At 50.6% G+C, this 23119-nt stretch overlaps 9 protein-coding genes across 9 annotated transcripts; 5 read left to right on the top strand and 4 right to left on the bottom strand.

The window, feature by feature from the left end:
• Positions 1-80: 80 nt before the first annotated feature.
• On the bottom strand, positions 81-1336 carry GT037_005311 (eukaryotic translation initiation factor 3 subunit 3; the record flags this gene model as incomplete). The annotated part of the gene is made up of 3 exons (XM_038930358.1): positions 81-651; positions 698-1170; positions 1283-1336. The coding sequence occupies 3 exons, from the start codon at positions 1334-1336 to the stop codon at positions 81-83; spliced, it is 1098 nt and encodes a 365-aa protein (XP_038787308.1).
• Positions 1337-1782: 446 nt separating this feature from the next.
• On the bottom strand, positions 1783-3624 carry GT037_005310 (uncharacterized protein; the record flags this gene model as incomplete). The annotated part of the gene is made up of 1 exon (XM_038930357.1): positions 1783-3624. The coding sequence occupies one exon, from the start codon at positions 3622-3624 to the stop codon at positions 1783-1785; it is 1842 nt and encodes a 613-aa protein (XP_038787307.1).
• Positions 3625-5458: 1834 nt separating this feature from the next.
• On the top strand, positions 5459-6387 carry GT037_005309 (uncharacterized protein; the record flags this gene model as incomplete). The annotated part of the gene is made up of 3 exons (XM_038930356.1): positions 5459-5498; positions 5583-6312; positions 6369-6387. The coding sequence occupies 3 exons, from the start codon at positions 5459-5461 to the stop codon at positions 6385-6387; spliced, it is 789 nt and encodes a 262-aa protein (XP_038787306.1).
• Positions 6388-6604: 217 nt separating this feature from the next.
• Positions 6605-7258, bottom strand: GT037_005308 (uncharacterized protein; the record flags this gene model as incomplete). Its single annotated transcript, XM_038930355.1, has 1 exon — positions 6605-7258. The coding sequence occupies one exon, from the start codon at positions 7256-7258 to the stop codon at positions 6605-6607; it is 654 nt and encodes a 217-aa protein (XP_038787305.1).
• Positions 7259-7670: 412 nt separating this feature from the next.
• GT037_005307 (nad-binding protein) lies at positions 7671-8838 on the top strand (the record flags this gene model as incomplete). The annotated part of the gene is made up of 3 exons (XM_038930354.1): positions 7671-7923; positions 7982-8470; positions 8528-8838. 3 exons carry the CDS (start codon positions 7671-7673, stop codon positions 8836-8838), a joined length of 1053 nt encoding a protein of 350 aa, XP_038787304.1.
• Positions 8839-9347: 509 nt separating this feature from the next.
• GT037_005306 (taurine catabolism dioxygenase) lies at positions 9348-10671 on the bottom strand (the record flags this gene model as incomplete). Its single annotated transcript, XM_038930353.1, has 4 exons — positions 9348-9796; positions 9856-9951; positions 10004-10345; positions 10404-10671. 4 exons carry the CDS (start codon positions 10669-10671, stop codon positions 9348-9350), a joined length of 1155 nt encoding a protein of 384 aa, XP_038787303.1.
• An 856-nt stretch (positions 10672-11527) lies between these two features.
• Positions 11528-12618, top strand: GT037_005305 (uncharacterized protein; the record flags this gene model as incomplete). The annotated part of the gene is made up of 3 exons (XM_038930352.1): positions 11528-11734; positions 11788-12126; positions 12184-12618. The coding sequence occupies 3 exons, from the start codon at positions 11528-11530 to the stop codon at positions 12616-12618; spliced, it is 981 nt and encodes a 326-aa protein (XP_038787302.1).
• Positions 12619-14530: 1912 nt separating this feature from the next.
• GT037_005304 (uncharacterized protein) lies at positions 14531-17673 on the top strand (the record flags this gene model as incomplete). The annotated part of the gene is made up of 3 exons (XM_038930351.1): positions 14531-15808; positions 16349-16839; positions 16890-17673. The coding sequence occupies 3 exons, from the start codon at positions 14531-14533 to the stop codon at positions 17671-17673; spliced, it is 2553 nt and encodes an 850-aa protein (XP_038787301.1).
• Positions 17674-18231: 558 nt separating this feature from the next.
• On the top strand, positions 18232-22995 carry GT037_005303 (uncharacterized protein; the record flags this gene model as incomplete). The annotated part of the gene is made up of 7 exons (XM_038930350.1): positions 18232-18288; positions 18462-18781; positions 18842-19121; positions 19175-19501; positions 21603-21677; positions 21724-21888; positions 22936-22995. 7 exons carry the CDS (start codon positions 18232-18234, stop codon positions 22993-22995), a joined length of 1284 nt encoding a protein of 427 aa, XP_038787300.1.
• Positions 22996-23119: the final 124 nt, after the last annotated feature.

Raw genomic sequence — 23119 nt, 5'->3', positions numbered from 1 at the left:
AGACCGCTAAACCGCAACGCCATGCCCATGCCGTGACGAAGAGAAGCATAATCATGAAACACAACCGTATCTACCACACTCTACTCCCCAGGAAGAAGATTGCTCTTGACAGCAAACATCTTGGAGGTGACGCCTGCCGTGAATCCATCCACCTGCCTCGAGTATTGCTCCACCTGTCTCGAGTTGAGGAGCGTCTCCAGTCGGCTGGGCTCCTGGGGCAGCTTGAACAGCCTTTGCCATTCGTCCTCGGGAAGTAGGGGCTGCTTTGAGGCGGTGCGCGCCGCGTTCTCGGCCTTGCGCTTCTGCTGCCATGCAGTGATCTTAGCCTGCTCACGCGCGAGCGATCGCTGGTAGTATTGGTAGTTGTTGATCTCGGTGTGGTGGTTCTCGATGCTTTCGAGGAGCAAGTCGCACGTCTTCTCGAGGAAGGGGTCGATGGAGAGATCGAGTGAGTCGAAGTTGGGGAAGAGAGGAGGCTGAGGCGTGTTTGGGTCTTGCTGCAGAGCGGCTAGGTTGGGTGGGAACTTGAGCTCCTCCTTGGGCGCATCCGAAGGCAGCTGGTGTAGGAGCGAGGTGAGGAGATGGGAGTTGCGGATGGTCACTGGAAGCTCGACCAGGATGTCGTGGTATCGGAGACCACTCTTCTGGAGGCTAGGATTGTCAGTTTCGCCCATATCACACAATCGTTTGCACACACCTCTCGGTCGTGAATTTGCCCTCCTTGTATGCCGTCACGAACGAAGGCGAGAGCCTGTATGCGCGCAGGTTGAGGGTGCCCTGTGAACTCCTGCTCACATCGTAAACCAAAGCGACGGTCCTCTCGTTCGGCTGGCTCTGGTAGTAGAACTGGTTCTCGATCGTGTTGAGGTTGACGAAGTTGCCCATGCTTGTGCTTGTGTACCAGCCCACGTTGTTCGCGTCCACGTTGACCTCTCGGAGGAACTTGATCATCTCGTTGCCGTATGCGATGTTCTGCTTGGCGCGGGGGGCACCAGCAGCGAGGTTCGCAACCGTGTCGTTCTGTCCGTCGGCCTGCGCGGCGGCGTTTACTTCGGGGAAGGGGAAAGAGTTTGTGATTTCCAGTACGCCGTCCTTCTCCATGCCGACTATGCTGCCGGTCGCGAGCGAGGGGAAGGATTTACCGCTGGCGGTAGCGATCTTGATCGCAACCTGAGGACCATAGTCAGTCTCCCGTAGTTACAACACGCCTCTATGGAGATGTCTTTCTAGCACAATGGCGGGGCGCACAGTGGGGTACTGGCTTTGCACATTTCCTACGTACCAGGGCGTCGATCTGCACCTTCTTGAACAGCGCATCTTTCTGTGTGTCCGCCATCGTGAAGTCGTCGAAAGGGTTGGGGTGAACGTTCGGCGAGGGTAGGAAACGATAGGCGTGCGTCGTTGTTAGGAAGCAGAATTCGGGCTCCAGTGACTCTGCCAAGATTCACCTCGCTTAGGACACCATTCACCGCGCTAGCCTAACTCGACTAGCCTGGATTAGCCTCAACTGAAGACAGCTCAACAGCTCGCACACTCACAGATTCTGTGATGACTGCACGAAAGACTGGATTATACAAAGATTATAGACAAGGCAAGCGGTAGGAAGGTAAGCTTTTAGCATCTACCAAGATACGAACGAGCCATACTAACAACTGCCATGCTGATGATAATGTAGTACAAAGAAACAACGCCCTACGCAAATGCAGTGGTATCCAAAAGCTGATATTAAATGTGAACGCAATAATTCCTCCTCTTTTCCTCCGTTATAAATGCCGTGTTCAATCATACCATATCTTGATCAGAAGCACTCTTGCCTACTTCCCCATCTTCAGGAGGCTGTAATCTCTGTTCTTCCTTCTCCCCTTCATCCTTGATTTCCACTACTTCTTTCGAAACACACGGAGCTCCCGTTTCGACATTATGCTTCCTCTTTTGGTTGTTATATGGGTTCCATCGTGGCACCACGGGTTGTCGCTGTGGTTTGCGATTGTTTGCTTTTGGGTTCTTCGTAATCGATCCATCGTCCATGCGCATCCATTCCGTTTCCTCGTTGTCGATATGATCGGAGATATCGGCATCGTTCTCATCTTCCCAGATCATAAGGTTAGTACCATTGATCTCGATTGAGCGGCCACCAGTGCGTGGAACGAAGAAAACCTCCGGGCCAGCCTCGCTAAAGTCTTGTTCCCACGTTTCCTTTTGCTGAAGCTTAAGGATGTAATCCATCGGCAGTGCATATAGAACGTTGTCGTCCTTATCATAAAGCTCTTTGAGCGGATAATCGAGACAAGCCAACCCGAATTTGCAATCAATCCGGCTAGACAGAGGATGTATGCGCCCACCGAAGATCTTGAGTTCGAAAGCGATTCCACTTTCTGTCCACATGTTGTCGCCAAAGAAGACCTCGGGCTCGGAGAGAAGCGGATGATCGTGGTGCGGCCCAGATACTTCACAGAAGTGTGCAACCTCGTGCGCCAAACATGTAGCGAGAAACATGTTATATCGCAGCACCATCGCTGGCTCCCGATATCGCAGTAGGCTGAGCTTCTTTGCGGTAGTATAGAAGTCTGAATGAAGACAAATACGACTTGTGTGGCATTTGTGATTGATTTTTCGCATCAAGCCTTCCTTGTAGTCCTTGACGAGGCCCATTGAGGCGTATGCGGTCTCTGGTGGTAAAGGATCATGGTGGAAATAGAAATGAACCGTGTCGATCTGATTATCCAGGAAACTCTTGAAGGTCACATGATGTTCTTCAGACCACGCTACGTCCTCTTTGATACGAAAACACGGTTGGCCGTACGCTGCAGAAGTCTTCTCACAATGCTCCCTTTTGCCAAACACCAACGTGTGCCAAAAATGAGCAGTCGCTCGAGATGTCAACATGAGAGTGGCTAGTTGCAAAGCCGGTTTCAACACCTCATAGATCCCATCTGGGCACCCATGCCAGTTCTCTGGGCGAAAGATAGGATGTATGTCGTTGTCCAGTGTGCAAACGGGTGTGGGAGCGTCCTTTCCAAAGGCTACAGCCTGCTTCTTGATCAAGTCTACAGGGTCAAAACCAAGTCTAACAGTTTTTTTTTTCTTCTTCGCATCCTTACGATGGCCAAGTAGCCTGCGGTACTTTTCCAGTGCTTTACGGTCCTCTATCTGAGCGAGGTGATGGTTTATCGAGATACTGAGCTGCAATCCAAAGTCTTTTGGCACTTCGATTGTAGAAGGAGTGAATGAGAGTGACTTCTGATAGTTCAGCACGTCCGGTAGATCGTGAACCAGCTTGTCGATACATTCATCCATTATCTTTCCCTCCTTGAGCTTGTGTAGAAGTACTGCATTATCGCCGCGATCTTCAGCCCGGAGATCGCCATTGCCACCACCAGGTAGAAGGTGGCGCATTTTCTTAGATAAAGCTGGCGGTGGTCCACATTCTGGAGGCGGAGTATTCGATTCTGTAGGTGTCCAATCCATACTGTCCGGGTCTTGTTCCTGGAAAGCAACCTGTGGTGCATTGTCTTGGACCGTGCCTTCTTCGCTGAGCTGAACATCCTGGTTCAAACGTTCTTCGATGAGTTGTGTTGTATGTACCATTGCTTCATACGCCTTACGGTATCTAAAGGGGTCCATTCTGATTGGCGTCAGTAACCTGGAAGGGTTGCGTCGGGAAAGTTGGTTGGAAAATCGATCCAATCTCACGCTCGAACGAGCTGCAGACAGTAGGCGACAGCTTCAGGAGTAGGCAACAATTAGTCGCAGATGATCTACTCATGAGGCTGCCTTGGTGGTTTGTGATAGGGCGTTGTGTGGCTGCATCAGCCGAGAAACAATGTTTCTTCGTACGTGCCGCGAACAGGTATAATGCGCACTTCGAGCCTGAACGTGTCGCAGGGAAGAGGCAAAGTGTCCAACACCTGCCATCTCACCTATTCTGGCTATGCAGCGTAGGAATGATGTATCGCTTGCTATAGAAGGGAGTCTAGAGTGGGGTATGTCTTACTAAGTCGACGAAGCGGTCAACACCCGCTAAGCGATGGGAAGGTGTCTATCCAAAATACAGAGCTAAGATGATGAAAATGAGGGACGAAGGTAGCGTTGAGATCGTGAATCAGCAAGAGGACGGTGTGAGCTGTTTAGCGCTAGTGTGCCAAGAAATAACAGCGCTAGCTTTTCGTCACCGGTTGATCCACTTAACGCCTATGGACGACACTTGTGCATCTCATCAACTTCCAACCGTGAAAGCGCCATCACCTTTCCGATGATTTTGATTCGATATGGGCGAAATATGGTAGCCATCGTAATTACTGCTATCACTCAGGCCTCTCCGTATCTACGCGAGTGACCCGCGTTCCTTCGTCCAGTAACCGAACATGAAACGATATCCCAAGGTTTCGCCAACGTGCGGTACCAAGGATCGCATCCACGGAACCGGCTACAGGAAATTCCTCTACGCCAAAGACATCTGCTCCTAATCAGATGCTTGCACTCATGAATTTGTAGGGACCTTAAGGGTCATCACGCTGACAACCACCGCGTAGAATCCTGGAGTGAACTGATCTCACTTAATTCCTCTACTGTTGCTTCTTCATACAGAGTGAGGACGAAGTTCAACAGTTTTTCGAGATGAAGGCAAATACACGCCGTACTGGGAGTCAACAGCGATGTATCAACGAAGAATTTGTCAAACATACCATTATACGATATTGTGGGGGTAACTCTTCGAATTTGACCGTACCGATGGCGGAACTTGCAGTTGCATGGCCTGAACAATATTGATTCTTGTAAGCTTTGTATGCATAGGATGCGCTGTGAGAATCGGGCATATCTCTCCTCTTATCCGACGGTTCGAGCTACACACGGGTACTACTGAGCTGGCTAGCACTTGTAAGAGTATGTCATCGAAGACTCTACAGCTTGAACTCGGAATCTGGACGGTTAAGTCTATGTTAAGACTAATTTGGTTTTATCATATCGATCTCGATGCATGCCGCAACATGCAACATATTTTGCGAGATGGTTGATCTCATGGAGAAGTGTCGCTTTGAGTGAGGGATGTGACATGGAGCTTAGGGACCGAGACTCTCGTGTCAGCACAATTCTTGGGGAGGTAAGCAACGTACTAGTCCATCCAATCGAACATGCGAACAGAGTGTCGTAAGCAAGAACATTACACATCGGTCGCTTTCAGGTTCAACAGAACAATGGCGGCTTGACATCGGGCGCTTTAAGCTGACAGCATATCGTGCCGCAGTTTATGCGGGGTGTTTTCCTCCACCTCCCGAGATCACACCTCTTCACCCGGCTCCGCGCTAGTGTTTGGATCTTGGGGCGAAACCGACTAACTCAATCGGTGTATTTCTGAATCCACCGAGTCAGAAAGCCCCGACGACGATGCATGATCACGATAAAACAACATCGAGATCCACGGGATGAGGATGCGGTTACGAAGAGTATCATATCGAAAATGCTTTCGGGAACAGCTCTCATCACAGAAGCGGGATCTGGTAGGTCAAGCTCGACATTCTATGTATTACAATCTTTAGCAATATAGTTTGCAGCTAAAGAAAAAGACTGACTCGGTGTGGTAGGCTTCGGCCAGAGCGCTGCATACTCACTGGCTCAGCACGGTGTTCGCCAATTCGCGCTCGTCGACACCAACGAAGCCGGTTTGCAAGGAACCATCCAGAAGCTAGCATCGCAGTATAAAGTAACAGACGTTTTGGGCGTGTCTACCGAATGCAGTACCGAAGAGGCCATTGAGGCTGCTGTTCAGCAAGCTGCATCGCGCTTCGGGCGTATCGATTTCGCCATCAACAATGCCGGCTTCGGTGGGCCGATGGGCGGCAGTCCGGACACAGCGCCCGCCGCATTCGAAGCCCATCTCAAAGACCACGTAACACTCTTGTGGTTGTGGCATCGGGCCGAGCTACGACAGATGCTACGGCAGGAGCCTCGCGATGGGCGGTATGGCCGTGGAAGCATCGTACACGTCTGCTCGGTATATGCCTTCGCTGCCTCACCGCCTGGAATCGCTGCTGGTGCTTATGTAGCGGGTCGCCATGCTATACTTGGGTTGACACGTTCTGAGGGTGTGCTGTATGCGCCACAACAGATTCGCATCAACGCGCTCTGCCCTGGATATATTGCGTCTCCTACCATCGACTCTTCGGAACAGATCAAGGCTTTCATCGGTAACCTTGTACGCGAGCGTGTGCCTGCAGGCCGCCTGGGACAGCCAGAGGAAGTCGCTGATGCAGTGGCGTTTCTAGCTGGGCCCATGAGCAGCTACATGTTTGGTCAGTCACTGGTACTGGATGGGTATGTCGTTTCCAATCTTGACATAAACAAGAGCATGGAATACTAATTAGGAACAGGGGCTACCTGGCTCAATGAGAGCAATGATGCTGTAGTACTCCGACGAATCCGATGAAACAGTGGAAATATGATGCAAACGTACCTTCAAGTTTGGTCTCAGGACTAGTTTCCGGCGCAAAATGTGTAGAATGCGAGCCCTTTAACGCCCCATGGCGCGCTCGAATATAAGATAACCTATACCACCACTAAAGATATCATTGAAGACTCCAAGTCTGGTATATGTCCAGAGCTGTTGCTAAAACGAAGCACTGGTCCCATCGCTATTCAGTAGCGAGCGCGCCTTGAGGCGGCGAATGCATGCGCGCACTAGCCGGAGATTCGCTCGGACAAGTTCGAGACAAGCTGGCGCAAATGCCGATATGTCGTTGGCCGTGTCATTGTTGCCCCCGGGCGAAGAAGGAACACAGGGGGTTGGTCCAGATGTGACGAGGGCGGCCTCAAGAGAGCCCAACACAGCGGAGAAACCAGTGAGCCGCAATGTCATTAATTCGTTGCTGAGCGCATCGGCTTCGTCTTCCGCGAGATCATAGTTTCCAAGAGAGAACTTCCAGGGCAGAGTTGCATGTCGACTTTCGCTGGTGCTGGTTGTAGTTGGAGTCGTGTTGGCGTTGCTGGCATCTGTGGAGGTGTCGGCAGGGTCCTCGTCCTTTAGGTTCCATAACCGGCACAGCCAGTCAACCAGATGGGCGCATAGAATCGTGACAGCGGTAAGAGGGAGTCGTTGCTGGCGGCACCGTTCGCAGCTCAATACGGTGAGGCAGGGCTGTTCCACTGAAGATGTGACTTGGATTGCGGTTTCGAGCGGCACCTGCGATGATGTAGTAACTTCTTCGACGCGCACAAGCGTTCGTAGCGCCAGAAAGGCACAACCACAGTCAGCGCGATGCATCTTTGCTCGTATCCTCCACTGTCGCGGAGATGGCCACACCTTACCTAATATCATGAGTCGAGTCAGGGGCCGTGCAAGTGCCAGGAACTAGTGAACTCGGTGTGTTTTCAAGTTAGGTTCCCGAGGGGGGGCCTGCTAAACTAGTAATGGACAAATGCAACCATCATGTCAGCTGTGTAATATCATCCGACATCTGAATCAGGAATGGTTTCATTCGAATGCACGACATGATTAATCCCCCGAAGACTACCAAGGGCCGCAGCTGTCTAACTATGTCATCGTTTACAAAATGGTGTCCTCGTAAGAGAAGTAATTCGGGATGAAACAACTATCTATATCTCTATAACACTCCTTAGTGTTTGTTAAAGACCTAGTGAGTGTACAACAGAATCGCGCGATACCTTATTCCATAATGGCAGTTTTTGATAGTCCCGCTATCACCCCAGGCTCCACCATCCTCGTTACGGGATCCAACGGCTTTGTCGGTGCTCACGTCGCAGACCAACTTCTTCAACAAGGCTACAAAGTGCGAGGCACAGTCCGAGACCCGGTTAAGCACCAATGGCTCGCAGATCTTTTCTCGCAAAAGTACGGCAAGGACAAGTTCAACCTCATCACTATCAAGGACATGAGAGAGCCTGGCGCATTTGATGACGCGGTCTCAGGTGTGTTCCCCGCCTCAATGTCGTAATGCTCGAACACTGATGATGTTCCAACGTCTAGGTGTTTCCGGTATCGCGCACGTTGCCTCAGTGCGGGATATGCACGTCACACCAGAAGAGTTGATTCGAACCACTGTGGCCGGAACATTGAGTTGTCTGCAGGCCGCGGTGAAGGAGCCCAGTGTGAAGCGATTCGTTCTGACGTCGTCTTCGGCTGCGGTTCGCTCGCTGCAAGCATATCGCGGAACCGATACAGTGTCTGCGGATGAGTATGATGAGCAAACACTGGCCTTGTCTAAGAATATCCCCGACACTCTTCCGCCAATGCATAAGTTCATGATCGGCTATTTTGCCTCAAAGGTAGCGGCAGAACAGGCCTTCTGGGAGTGGGTGAAGAACAACAAGCCACACTTCTCTGTCAACGCGGTGCTACCTTGCACTATCTACGGAAGCCCATTGAGCGTTACTCACCAGGGCTACCCGTCTACCGCGAGGATCCCGCTCCAGATTTTGGACGGCGATGTCGACTCTATCAAACACGTCCAGCGCTGTACGTGATCTTCGCTTTTTGTTTGTGCAACTCAACCGACGGCTAATACTCGAGCAGTCTACTATGTTCACGTGCAGGACGTCGCACGGCTTCATGTAGCCGGCTTGATCCACCCAACTACCACCGATGAACGCATTTTCGCCTTTGCCGCCCCATACTCCATCAACGAGTTCTTTGACATCTTCGCAAAGGCTGTCCCGGGTCATAAAAACCAAGAGAAACTCGCGGGCTTAGATTTTCCGCTGGCCGAAATTGGACCCCGAGGGAAGGCGGAAGCGCTGCTGAAGGACATGGGCCAGCCAGGGTTTGCGGGGTTGGAGGAAACCATTGTTAGCAGCATTCAATCTCGTATAAACACATCTTCGTAGCTTCAATAGATCCGAATAAGCATTCGTACTGCGTTTGAAGGTCGCTTCGCCAGCGATGTCGGCTTGGTTCGAGCAGATCGAAGCTTGACATTGAGCTCGTATCCGCATGTCGGTCCTATCCGGGGCGGCCCTAGCGCTGAAGTTAGCGTGCCGCCTAGGAAGCCTCATCACCAGGACCTCTTCCGATCACAGGCAAGTCTCCCAGATACACCAACGACGACGCGCGACTATCGACATTTTAACCGATTTGTCCAAAGAAGACTGGACACGCTAGGGGCAAGATTTTCACCAAGTCAGCAGGTACACTTCATTGGACACCAACATGCGAATTGCTTCACACACGTCTCACTAACTGGCAACTTTTCCGAACCCCCAGCACAAAAATTGGAGCATCCCCATGACAACAGCCATGTACCATATTTTGACAACTACAAGGAACTATGCTTCAAGAGAAAAAGAGAGCTCGGATCGCTCGATAAGACAATGAAACCTCACAGCTTTTACTTCGTTTACGAAGACTCCTCCTTGGCCTCTTCCGCCAAGCCTTCGCGCATCGACTTGCTATTTGGATCGAAGTAAGGCTTCTCTCCAATGCCGCATACGCGGTATCCGAATCGATCACCAAACTCATCGTAGTCCATGGTAGCATTGTGCACCATACTGCGGTTGTCCCAGATGGCCATGTCATTTGGACCTTGCCACCTGAAGCGACATTGTAGATCGTGGTTGCGGAGTACCATGTCCATCAGCCAGTTCAGGATCATCTCGCTCTCTGGAGGAGTCAGGCCATTGATAGAACCTGGGTATGCGCCGATGGCGAAGACGCTCTTCCATCCGGTCACGGGGTTCGTGCGGACGACTGGGTGTACTGCCTTTAGAGGGTTGCCAACGTTCTCGGGGTGACCACGGGCGTCGGTGTATACTTGAAGGTTCTTCATCTTGATGATCTTCTCAAAGACTGCGGGGAGACGTGTCAGTGGGTAAGGGGTTCGATGACTTTTGCTCTATCTGACTTACATGGTGCGGTGTAGTTCGCAGTTTTTCCTTCCAGAAGCTTTCGCATTGGCTCGCTGATGCGATCATAGACCTCGTATCCAGATGCCCACAATGTGTCTGAGAAGCGGATTAGTATGGTGTATGCAGACATGTCTTGAGATGGACATACCTCCTCCAACAGAGGGCAGCTCCACGAGCCGTAAGCAGGTGTAATCGGATGGCACTTGTTCAGACTGGATGTCGCTGTGCCACGATTCAAGTGCCTGTCTTGCATTTCCCAGATCACGAGGTACAGACTTGCCCTGGGCCATTATCCTCTGCTTGGAGTTGATGGTGCTGATGTGGAGGTCATCGCCACCCAATGCTCTCTGGGGGTTGAGTACGGGGTGGATGTGTAGAGTAGATTCCTTCGGCTTTCCCACGAGCTCGCCCATACGTTGGATCAGTGTCTTTTGGAGATCGTTGGTCATGTTATTCTGGCCTCGGAAGAACACAACTCCGCGTCGGGAGACTGGAGAAGAGACAACCGTCAGTTCCGTCTTTCTCAAGGATGTCTGTTGCATACTTACTTGTAATGGCGAGGTCTCTTAGTAGCTCATCCGAGTTAGGCGCGTTGAGCATCTCAACTAGGTTGGCCTCTGGGAACTCAGTGCCCACAGTAGGCGTCACCATGAATTGCTTCAGAGGCTTGAGAACACCCTTCAGCTTCAGTGGCTTTGGGAAGCTCGTTTCTTGGGCAAATCCTCTGCGAAGGCATGGTGAGCGAGCTGATTGCAGTACCGCAGAGCGCAGTGCTGGCGCAGCGCGGTATACTAAGGCGTTGGCAGTTCTCGACATTATGGTTGATAAGAAAACTAATCTATAGGAGCAAAGGGCAGCAAGATGTAAATGCTTCTTCACTATTTGGAAGCGATCTCGTCTACTGTAATAATAGGTTTCGAGAAAACCCATCCGTTACCGGGAAACCGAAAAGTCGGCGCATTTTGATCTCACCAACGTACTGTCCGGTGCATATGTTCACGGTGGTACGAGCTGTCAAGAGCGATCTCAAACGTAATGCCCTACATGGCTGCACAAACATGCTTGTATCTTCAGTGTTGTTCCCGGATAAAGCATATCCTATACTTATCCGCTAAGGTCTACGATACTCTCGCAATCACATGAATACAGCAAGTTTCTTCAAGGTACGCGGTTTACCTAGCTACCGGTTAGAACAACCGACCCTCGTAGCTAATGCACGAAGACCCATAATGGTGGGTCACATATGTTGACTCGGGGCATTTGTGGAACATCGGGCCGAGCTACCCAGGTACTCTGCGGGACATTTACGACTATACTACCGAAGATTGAACTGCCGGATACTCAGTTCTGAGAGTGGTGTTGATACACGATGCCAATGCTTCGTTTACTCCCCGAAAGTTCAGTTGCTAAGTCTAACCAGTGAACAATGATACCGCACTGCTTCAGCCGAACTCTCAGACACCGAAAATAGGTTAGTATACAACGATTGTTTCGCGTGCGTCCGGTCATTTCCGCGTATTCAAGAGTTATCTTTCCTGTTCATAGTCGAACACTTTCCGCTCAATCTCATGCTGCCATTTTAGGACGTGCATACCTCATTCTACAATCGAGCCTTCTGATATCTGCCTCCCTCTCTTATCGTAAATTCGGAGATAGCGTTCACTTTCCACATATGGCTAAGAAACTTGTCGTCGTTACTGGTGCGACTGGCAACCAGGGCGGCTCTATCGCCCGCGGATTGCTTAAGACAGGAGACTGGCATGTCCGCGCTGTGACCAGGAATCCCAATGGAGAAAAGGCGCAAAAGCTTGCTGCAGAGGGTATGGAAGTAGTCCAAGCCAGCTACGAAGACGAGGAGTCCGTCAGGAAGGCATTTGCCGTAAGTCACTTACTGCTTGCGCCCTGTGATTGATGGGTATCTGACATGAACAGGGTGCTCAAGCCATCTTTGCGGTAACTCAATGGTGGGAAGCTTTCTTCAAAGGCGCCGGCCAGATAGGAGCTGGTGAAGTTGAAGAGCGCCAGGGTATCATGCTTGCGAAGCTGGCGGCTGAAGTGCCAACGCTGGAGCATTACATCTGGAGCACACTTCCTGCTGCAGATGTAATCACTAAAGGCAAATACCCCGTTCCTCATTTTGACTACAAGGCGAAGGTCGACGATCATATCCGGAAAAACATGCCAGACTTGGCTGCTAAGACGACCTTTCTCATGTTCGGTTTCTATCCATCCAATTTTGCCTTCTTTGGCATGTTGAAGCCACAACCAGTAGTAAGTGAATGCTTTCGCAATGTCTTCCAATCACAAGACTGATCAATCTGCGATTAGGCCACTGCGCCAGGGACATATGTTTGGATGGTTCCGTCGGATCCGGCGACCGTTTATCCCATGGCCGGCGATATGGCCAAGGACCCTGGTATTTGGGCGCGCCAGATTCTTGCTAACCCTAAGTTAACGCATGGGAAATACGCCGGGGTGTGCACTGAGGTGATCACTCTAGGAGAGGCGTTGAAACAGTGGGAAGTTGTCTCAGGCAAGAAAGGTGTATATGTCGAAGTGAAGCCAGAGGTAATCGGCCAACTGTTTGGCCTAGCAGGAGAAGAGGCTGTCACTGGAGTGTTGTTTGGCGAGGCAGTGACGGACTGGTTTGGCCACGTCAAAGAACAAGGTCTTTTCGTCACAAAGGAGGAGCTAGGCATCTCCATGCATGAGGTGTCCAACTTCAAACAAAGTCTTGAGGCGGTAAAACAATTCTTGGGTTGACTGCCACATTAGTAGAATAACAAAGAAAGAATTAGCTATGCCATAATGAGTCTAGCTGAATTGTAAATGACACCATTCGAAGCAGCGTTCGACCGTTCGTTGCTGCTCATGCTTTTATGCACGTTGAGTCGTAATTTCACCAATCTTTTCTACACCATACTAAAACATGACTTACATATGACGTGGGGGAGTCAAAGGTTTGGAAAACCTCGAATCGAGCACTCGTGATGGTGCAATCTGGACCGTTTGACGATGAATCTGTGCGTAGGTGGTTGCAACCGAAGAAGGCCCTTTTGGACATATCCTTTCGTCCGCTAGTCTCCACGCGAAACTGTCCATCTATTTAATTGGTTCAACAGATTTATCAAGCGATACCTACCTAGCGTTTGAGGTGGGAGAATAAGGCTCTCTACTAACAATGTGTTCCAAGGAGCTTGCGGGATACGACGGGTTCCGATCGTGTTAGCTAATGGGCCCTCTTGTTACTTCGGCCCGAAGGCTTGTATATATCTTATCTCAAGGACTTGTGGGTGCAACCGAACAAGGCCCTTTTGAAGATATCCCCTCGGATCGCCAGTTTCCACGCAAACCTGCCAGAATAGCATCAGCGCGTAGAGATAGCGCACGGATCTAGTAAGTAACATAAGCTGATACCCTGGTGGCCATCCATTTCGTCCAGGTAAAGCGATACTGCAGAACCGACGAGCCACTTGCAACATCTGCAGTCGAAATCACACCCATACGGAAGGATACTCGTGAGAAAGGAATATCGCAAAAACGACTAGCTGATGTCTTTGTCTGACGTGATACGTATGCTATAGTTCGAACAGTAAACCCTGCTCCATTCACCGCTGTCTCTGCTTGTTGAGCGAACAGACGTGCTAACCCCCGAACATACCGTTCTTTTTGTCTATTGTACAACATAGTAAACTGCCTATCGTCCATTCTGTTGCCGACGTTTCTGACTTCGGTCATGACTTTGTCTCGGCAAGTTGAAGCAAAGGTTTCCGACTGCATGCCAAGACTGCTCGTCTCCGGTACCGTACGGTCCGTACCTCTCCACCTCAAGATGTGAAAGAACACCAAGAAAACGTGTATATATGAAGACGTTCTTTGCTGTCGGCTTTTGAAGCCGTCACCGAGCCAATGGGGTCCAATAACCAGCCCAACCAAAGTCTAACTCCAGGTTTGCAATAGGATCGTCGCAATACGAGCCCGAGCCCTGCTTCAACCTGGACCCCGCAGACCTTGGCAATCCACCTTGGAAGGTGTGGGATGTGGAAAGTCTGTACCCTAGTCGAGTGCGTGCTACCCGATCGGTACATCCCGTGATTGGGCCGAGCGACCGTTTCCAACACATAGGTACGGTGTAAGACGTGCATCGTTCCGAGCCGTGCGTTAGTGCAAAGTTGATGACATATTGAATGTTGTGCATTTCCAATGCTGTGGTAAAAGACAAAGGTTTGGTACGGAGGCGGCTAGCAAGACCATGTTTCACCTGCCATGGTATCAAGGGAAACTATTGTAAGTGGGCCACTAGCAAGGGACTATAGCACCTAATCCTAGCTAGGACGATTACGCCTCAGTATGTAACCTTGGAACGTAGTAACGCGTCGGTTCCTTCCGAAGTGTCTCCAGATCGCGAGATCCCAGCGCCACATGCGAAACTCTTGCCTCCCACCACCGCCGTACCTAGGTAGTTCGAGATCGAATAGCTAACACGTGGCTGCATAGCGAGATTAGTATTATCAGCGCTTGCTATCAGCTAGAAACCATTCCGAAGTCCCTCCATATTGTCAGGTTTTAGCGTCTCCACACACGACAGTTTGGCCTGAGACGATGGTGAGTACATGTACTGCGATATCGCCATTACCTACTAGCTGTCAATCAATATATCAACGTCAAATTAAAAATGCAAGAAAAAGATTCAAGTGCAAAGGGCAACGTCCCAATGCCAAAACCCACAAAGTACCGCCTCGCATGTGACAGCTGCCAACACTCCAAGATCCGATGCGACCAGGAACGGCCAAAATGTCGCAGATGTGCAAAGAAGGGCATAGAGTGTGTCTACAGCCCAGCACGACGTGCTGGACGACCACGCACTCGCAACAATAGCAAGAGCACATCTAGCATTGAGAGCAGTGCATCTGCGAGCTTGAAAGGGTATTTGACACCCATGACGGAACACGGCATCACCATCCCGGCCGTAGGTCAGACGTCGCCCTTTGGTCCACCTAGCATGCTATCCGCCTCCGAAGACTGCTCCAGCTCCAGCTCCAGCTCCAATACATCCACTATCCCTAGCATAGCGCAGACTATGCCACTCCCCAGCCCCGACGATATGGACTTCTCCTCGTATCCACGGTCAGACGGCGACTTCATGCAAGGTATTCCGGACTTCACGGGTTCACAATGCGGTACACCGAAACAAACTACCAATTGCTATTACGCCATGTCTCCCGAGTTCCACATCGCTCCAGAGCTTCTCAATATAGGCTTCAGCGGACCACCATGGGAGCAGCAACACGATCAGGAACAACACCAATCCCTCTCTACTCCCATGCTCTTCGACGAAGGGCTGCCGTACTTTGGTTTACTTACCCCGGACGGTCACCAACCTCGCCATCTGGATCAGCATCAGAACGACTTACCGATGCCGACCACGAGCAGCAGCGACGTCGAAAATGGTAGCTATGCGATTCATTCACAACAGCAAGTACAGCCACAGTGTCCACAGTCTTTCGACCAAACCACTCCCTCGACGAAATCATGCAACTGCGTCTCCAACCTTCTTGATTATCTATCTACGCCTTCTCACGGACCCTCCTCATCACCCCTCACCTTCACGTCAACGGCTCTGTCAACATCCAGAACCCTCATTACATGCTGTTGTACTACGATCACCTGCGCCAACGAGTGCTCTACACGCCCTTCAACTGCGCTCCTCATCTGCGAAGCCATTGATCGGGCGCTTGTGTCGCTCAAACTGGGCGGTAACTCCCTCTGGACACCCACAATGACACCTAACCCAAATCATGATAATCGGGGATCTTCATCGCCATCGTCTTTATCTAGCATAAGTGACGGTAATGGCAACGATCTCATGCTGCCATCATCTGTGGTAGACGAGGAGTGCGAACCGCTGCGTTGTGGATCACTGCCGATCCAGGGTGCCGACAGGCGGGCTGTAGTGCGTGTACTACTAGTGAAGCGGGTACTGGAGGCACAACGGGTGCTAGAGCGGCTACGGGATGCCTTACTATCAGGGCTATCAATCGGTGGAGACGGAGCAGTGAAGAAGCCACTGCTAGCACTATGTGCAGATGTTGTGGGGGAGTTCACGAAGAAGGTGGCGGAAAGGGCGGAGACTGTTAGGTTGAAGATGTAGCAAGAAAGGGTCCAGAGTGGAGGTATAGGGGTCTACAGATTTTAGCGATAGTTCGGCTTGTTTTCTATCTCGGGGAATACTACTCGAGTCAATCAACGACATGATCGCACGGTGGTTTCCACTCCTCATGCTCGCGACCATCGCTAAACTCCACATGATCTTCCGGAACCACAATCTCGGCCACCGATCATGCAAGCAGCTCTCGATAACATACAATGTACCGATCGCAACACGGGTAACGTCGATCTGAAACCTTGCTGCCGCGCTCTCTTGTATAAGTTGATCCCTCTGTCGCAACTTGTTGCATCTATCCATCCAGCGACCTTAATATACATCTATTAGCAAGAAACCAATACCATGTCTGCCATACCATTCTTTTCTGAATCCTTGAATACAGACTCTGGGGATGGTGTCGCAGCCGATACTATCCTTGAAGCTCTCGAATCTCTTGCCTCTGGTAATATCCCCGCTCCCCTCCGCGACGACGAGGACAAGCGGCTCCGATTCTTGGAGGCTGCCAGAATGGCCTCTCTCAAGCTCGAGCAGCCGTGGGACACCATGCAGCGATTGATCTTTTGTGCATTACCGCCCAGCATGGTGCAAGTTGGTATTGATCTTGGGCTGTGGAGGCTACTCACGAAGCGGGAAGGTGCAGTGATGAGTGTGGGTGAGATGGTTGCGGAGTTGGGTGCGGAAAAAGCACTGCTAGTGCGAGTGTTGCGGTGGGCGGCGACGCAATGGATGGTGGAGCAGGTCGGCATCGAGACGTACCGTGCGACGAATATTACGCGGTATCTATCCATGTCAGGGCTAGAGTCCGTCATATTTCATGTGTGAGTACCCCGTGTTTGGTCTTGACAATTATAGCTGACTTGCTTTGCAGAACAGAGAGGAATATTGCACTTTACAACGCGATACCAAAGTGGCTAGCCGACAATTCCTACAAGCAACCGCAAGACAATAAGAACCTTCCGTTCAACTTAAGTAAAAACACCGATCTACACTTTTTCGAATGGTTGTCGCAGCGACCACGGCACCAACAGGCATTCAACGAGTACATGTCCTTCCAACGGGTCGGGCAAAAGAGCTGGCTTGATGTGTTCCCACTCGAGAAGTACGTGCATGCCTCGAGCGCGGTTGTTGAGCACCGAAAGCTTTTCGTGGACGTCGGTGGTGGCTACGGGCACCAGTCTAGAGAGGTTATCAGGAGATTTCCCTGGGTGCAAGGACGTGTTGTGCTACAGGATACACACGCGGCTGCTATTGACTCTGCCAAAGGTATCGAGGGCTTGGAGGTCATTTATCATGACTTTAATAAGGTGCAACCAGTCAAGGGGGCGTGTGTTTACTACCTGCGCAACATCTTGCACGACTGGCCCGATCAAGTCTGTCTTAACATCCTGTCCCAACTGAAGGATGCACTGGCTCCTGACTCGGTCATCCTGCTTGACGAGCTCACCCTTGGGGACGAGAGCACACACTGGTACGGAGCCTCGTTTGATCTACTGATGATGGCAAACTATGGGGCGCGAGAGAGGTCACTAGCGGAGTGGGATCGTATTCTCGAGAAGGTTGGGCTGGAACGGAAAACGTTTGTGCCGTACAGCATGCATGGAGATGGCATCCAGGTAGTTGGTGCTCGAGCAACGGTTCACGAGAGGTTATAAGTGTGTTCGTTTTCGCTTTTTGTTTTCGGCGTACAGGAGCAGCGTGTGACATATTGCTCTTCTAGAGCTCTTAACTTGTAAATTTGTTGACTGTCACGAGTGTCTCTTGCTGAAATTCTGGTGTTTCTTGGCCAAAGCTTCCTTTCATTGATTGGCCTAATCGGTTTCACATGTGGAGCTTCAGTCCAAAAACACAACTGCCGCTCTCGAAATTTCTCGTATCCTAACTACCGATTGGCACCATCGGCGGATTCCCTTGTGATTTTGCTCGACGTTGAACAATGCCAATTCCATTCTAAGACGTCTGAGCGAACGTAGACATGTTGTTCCAAGGTTTATGCTGGACAAGGCGGCTCGGTGGATTTTGTTATCACCCGACTTGCCAAATTGGTCCGCGATAACAACCAACACAGGAACAAAGTTTAACCAGCGAAGCCAGACTTGTACGTAAGCAGTTACGCGACCCAGTTTCCCGTTTCGGTGTAACATCATCACAGATATGTTGTACGCGCGAAGATAGGAATCATCAATACAAAGTGATTCTTCATCCTCAATACCATGGCAAGCGACTTCAAGATCCAGCCTCTGGCTCATCCTTCAGGGAAGACATGCAAGGTACATCTTGACCAGAGATTGGATCCGTCCTTGCTGTTCTTCGCTTACAACATTGCACTTAGCTCGGAGCTGTCGTCACTGGCCTCGATTTAAACCGGTTTACAGACGAAACGGTAGCGCTGTTGTAGAAAGCGACCTGAGAGCACAAGCTTCTTATCATCCAAGGTTAAAAGGACCTGGAACCGAAGCGTGGCAGGGAGTTGCTGCAAAAGCTTGATCCAGACTCCAAGAAAATAGATAACTCCACGTTCGCCAGGGCGTCTTACCCTAAAGATGGCATAGTAGCAGCCATCAACTATGTCGAAGTTCCGGAAGCGGGTGCTTTCGTGTTCATCGGCAAAGACCCTCAAGACGACTCAAAATACGGTAAGCCTGGCCTTGACATGGGCGATGCCAACTTCAACCAGTATTACCAGAAGCCGCTCGCGGATGCAGACTGCGAAGCCGGGAAGACTCGCTTCCATTGGTGGCATGTGGACGGCACCTACTGGAAGTATGATCCCCCAACCTTCACTATGCTCCGGCCCATCAAGTTCCCAACAGAAGACTAGAGCACGCAGACAGTGGAGTGGGCTGACAGCTCTGGTCAGAGCATGGAAGTCAAGCCAGGACGAACAGCGTTTGTAGATGTCGAGCAATTGTATGATATGCTGAGCGATGACGAGAAGAAGACGGTGGACCACAGCTGGGTTGAGTACATGTATTGGCCTTATGAAAAGATCAAGGGCTGCCGTGGTGCTCCAAATGGCCTAGGCGTCGCAAACAAGGGCAGGGAACTGCCGGACGAAGAGGTAGAGGCGCATGAGGAAGGAAGCAAAGATTGGCAGAAAAAGGTATGGTCAACCTGGGAACATACGCAATCAGTCTGGTACTAACGCAACCGTAGCTTCCGCTGGTCTGGGTCAACCCCGTCACCGATAAGAAGCCGTTCCAGGTACAGCATAACCTTGCCCGTAGGCTGTTCATCCGTAACGGCCCGAATGACACACCCAAGGTCATCGATAACTTGGGTGAGGTCAGGAAGTTGTTGGATAACATCCAAGGAAGGATGATTAAGCCCGAGCACATCTGGTTGGGTCCCGAGGAAGAACATGATATCCTCCTCTTCCAGGACTACGGCCTCTTCCACACCAAGATTGATTACCCAGCCAGTTGGGATGTCAGGACGGAGCATCAGGGTTGGTTGCCTGGTGGCAAGCCACCTGCTGGGCCAGTGCCAATTCCACAAGCTTGGATATCATAATTCAACACATTGTTATGCATGTGCACACAATAAGACATGATTCTGATGCTCTTCGGTACGACCCCCTCTTCATAGCATTGTAGATCTCCTTTCCGCCTCCTTCCGTGAGATCGCTCTGGTCGCGGGATTATCGCTCCGTCCGTTGTCTCGTTTATGCCGGCGATCTAATCGAGGCTCACTATGTGGGCTGGTTTACGCATCTGTGCGGCCCGACTGGGGGCATGGCGAAATATATTGTCGGTTGCGGGTAGAGGCGCGTTGTTCGTCGCGAGTCGCGTTGGACAAGGGCAACGATCGCGGGACATCCGGATGCCAAGGCGCTAACCAGGGTTGCGTCATCGTTGAATACCGATAGCCAGGTAACAATCTAACAATTAAGGCAAAGGGCTCCTCTGACTTATCGCTAAGAATAGGCCTTCCAAGTTTACAATTAGCGGGCCTCTATTAAGCATTGTAGACGTAGGTTTAGCCTTTGAGAAGAGCTAGGATATCTAGGCCTACCTTTTCACGGGGTTTTCAGCGTTGTTACTACAAAAAGGGACAGAGAAAAAGGTTCTGGTCCACCAAATATTCTACCCACTCAAGCAGAATGAAGTGGGCACTATCAGCTGCATCAGTCTCAACGTAGGATGCCTTGTTGACCTAACCATAACTCCTGCCACGTCTGGAGGCTTGGGACTGCGCAAGAGAAGAGAAAGGCAGCTCTTCAGATTGAAGAGTTGAACAAGGCTTCAGAGCCACTTAAGAGAGAGGAGTAAGAGTTTACAATAGGTATGAAGAGACTAGGGTTACGAAACAAGCCTGGTAGATCTCTACAATGGATATGAGTAAAAGAGACGGGTAAGCTAGCTCGTGCAAGCAGTCATGGTGACGTTGATTGGTGACGATATTAGAACTAAGTTCGTATCCCTAAGCTGATCCCCTTTGCAAATGAGTGCCAAGAATAGAGGCCACGTATATCTGTTCAAGAAGATGAGGTTCCTTCGCATGCCCATCAGGCTCAGCGATTTGTATATCAAAAAGAGGTGGTGGAGCAGCTCTCATGACTAGGCAACTCACCAGATCTTAACGCTATCAAGGCAGCTTGACCATGGCTTAAAAGAGGAAAAACATGTAAAGGCGCACTAAAAAGCTGAGCAGAGGCGACAACAGTATGACAACAGTGTTGGGATGAGCTACCTCAACACCAAATTCACGCTTGGATAGAGCGAATCCCATTTCAAATTGAAGAAATTACTAACCTTGATGGCGGCAATGACTACAAGGAGGGGCGGCGTGACAGATCTACATAGCTTCAGCCGTATCTTCGGTGGTATCAATAGACCCCCGTCAGCAAGAACTTTTGACAGTCACCCCCGTACAAGCCTTTGGGATACTAGTGGCCGACGTCAGGCAGCAAGGCCATCACTTCTGTCTCCCAATTAGTCTTTTCCAAACATCGTCCCCCACCAAACTGTGGCCGGATTATGCCAATCTAGAGTCGCTAACTATCAACCCGATCTCGATTGATCGGCCAACTGACTGCTTGGCATTGAAAACAGCTGGTATCTCACCCAAGCCTCCTTTCAAGGCGTCCCGCTGCGGCCCATGTGTTACGACCCTGAGTAGGGGACCTTGGCTCCACCCCTACATAGGTAGTTGGGTCAGCTCCTTGGCATGTCAGACTTGGGTACGCAGATCTAATTCGAGGCTTTATGTTTGTTACGCTTTTAGGGTCATGATGGAGGCCTGGTCAGTGTGGAATTCGTGGAGACTTCCTGATCGGGCACTGGCAGAATTTTTAATCACCGATGATCACGATGAAGATACTGCGTGGCACACAAGTCGACAAGGCTGGTAGTTACAGCATGGAGAAGTAATTGCCTAGTTTATGGGACTTGAAAATCTACTATTCATAGATATGCAGAATGGAGAGGCCCCTGCAGAACATGTTTGAGCATGTGGTATGTGAAGCAGTACATAGTAATTGTCGCCCAAACCGATTTCTGGAGTACGATATAGAGACCGCCTTGATTCACCTGGTTAGACGTCATCATCATTTTCTTCACTCAGCATCCTAAAACTATATCAGCACACAATGGCTTTAACTGCCAAATACGCGGCAGCCGTTGCCGTCTTTGTGAGCACTGTCAGCGCTATTCCTTTGGTGAGCTTCTCAACCAAGCACTTTTGGCTGCCACTGACGGATCCAGAATGTGATTGAAGGTAGCAAATCCAAACCTCGATTTGATATCAACTACATCGATCAGAGTGACATCAGCAACTTGACTGCACAACTGGGTCTTGAAAAGAGGCAAGCTGGCTGCGGTGGTCGCCCGAGCGGTGTCAGCGGAATTGCCATCTGCGGCCCTGATTTTGTCAACATGGGAGACAAGGGTTGGGGACCTGCACTTGCAGCGATGCCTCAATGAAACCACGCCCGACTCAACGATTTCGAAAGGCCCTGCTACCCCGAGAGTGCCGCTGATGCGCATGGAGACGGCCCAGCCCCAGGCGTCTCGGCAGATGCTTCAGATGGCGTCGCTGTTGGTAGGTGTCGCAGCGATCCAATTCTCTCCATGACGAGGAGTCCAATCGGCAATGACAGGAAGTAAACGTCGCAATCCCAACGGCGGTAAACTCTACAGCGGCCCTCTGATGAGAAGCGCTCCGTTCCCTGTGCACGTCGACGGCGTCTATTGTCCAGGCGACACAACCTGGCGCATCGTCTACAGTCTGTATTATCCCACCGACTACAACCACCGACACGACTAGAAGCGTGCCATAGTCGTCTTTGGCAAAACCCAAGGCGATTGGTGGGAGCGCAAGGCACTTTTCATTGCTCAGCACAGCGGGTACAATAAGCTGCACTGAGACCAAGCGACAGCGCACAACGATCCGTACTCTGGCAGTCCTGATCACGGTAAGAAAGGAGCTCATCCTAGATTATTCCCCGAAATGTACCACCCCACAGTAAATGTGTTATGCCGTAGATGAGGTGTGTGTGCTAAGTAAATCGCATAGACGTTCAATGAGGCAAAGACTTCCTGTCTCGGGCCTGGCCGCGATTACTCTCCAGGCATCTGCAATGAATACCGCCGTAACAACTGACAGTACTCGCCAGTGTTGTTGATATCAGAAATGACGTAGTAGATGTTCCTTAGGCTTGGGACGATTATGAAGCAAGACGCCGCCATGGAAGATTGTACCTCAGGTATGCGGTATGAGCTCGCCTTAATCGAAGCAGAGAAATGTCTCAGAAAATATCTTGTGAATAAGCAAGTAGCTTTCTCGTACAAGTACATCTACTTACGATTATCAAGTAGATATTATGTCTAGGATTTACTGAAGAACGCTCATTATGAAACACATAATGTATCACATAGTACAGCGAGACTAAAATTAACCTACAACTCATCCATTAGCGTACGCTCGCCTACGGCACGATCTTGGATTTGCATTACTGCAACGGTGACTCGCGATAGAGGGCACTGTTATATAATCGTCGCTCATCACAGACACATTGCGATCTTGCAGCAGTTCGTCGCAATGTCGGATGATCGTGATGTCAGATCTTCTTCCCGGCTATCCAGACATGATATGTACATA

Source organism: Alternaria burnsii, assembly GCF_013036055.1.
Source record: "Alternaria burnsii strain CBS107.38 chromosome Unknown 740, whole genome shotgun sequence".
In the NCBI taxonomy this organism is placed as follows: Eukaryota; Fungi; Ascomycota; class Dothideomycetes; order Pleosporales; family Pleosporaceae; genus Alternaria; species Alternaria burnsii.
The sequence above is the reverse complement of the archived record's forward strand: the minus strand, read 5'-3'. Positions and strand labels throughout refer to the sequence as shown.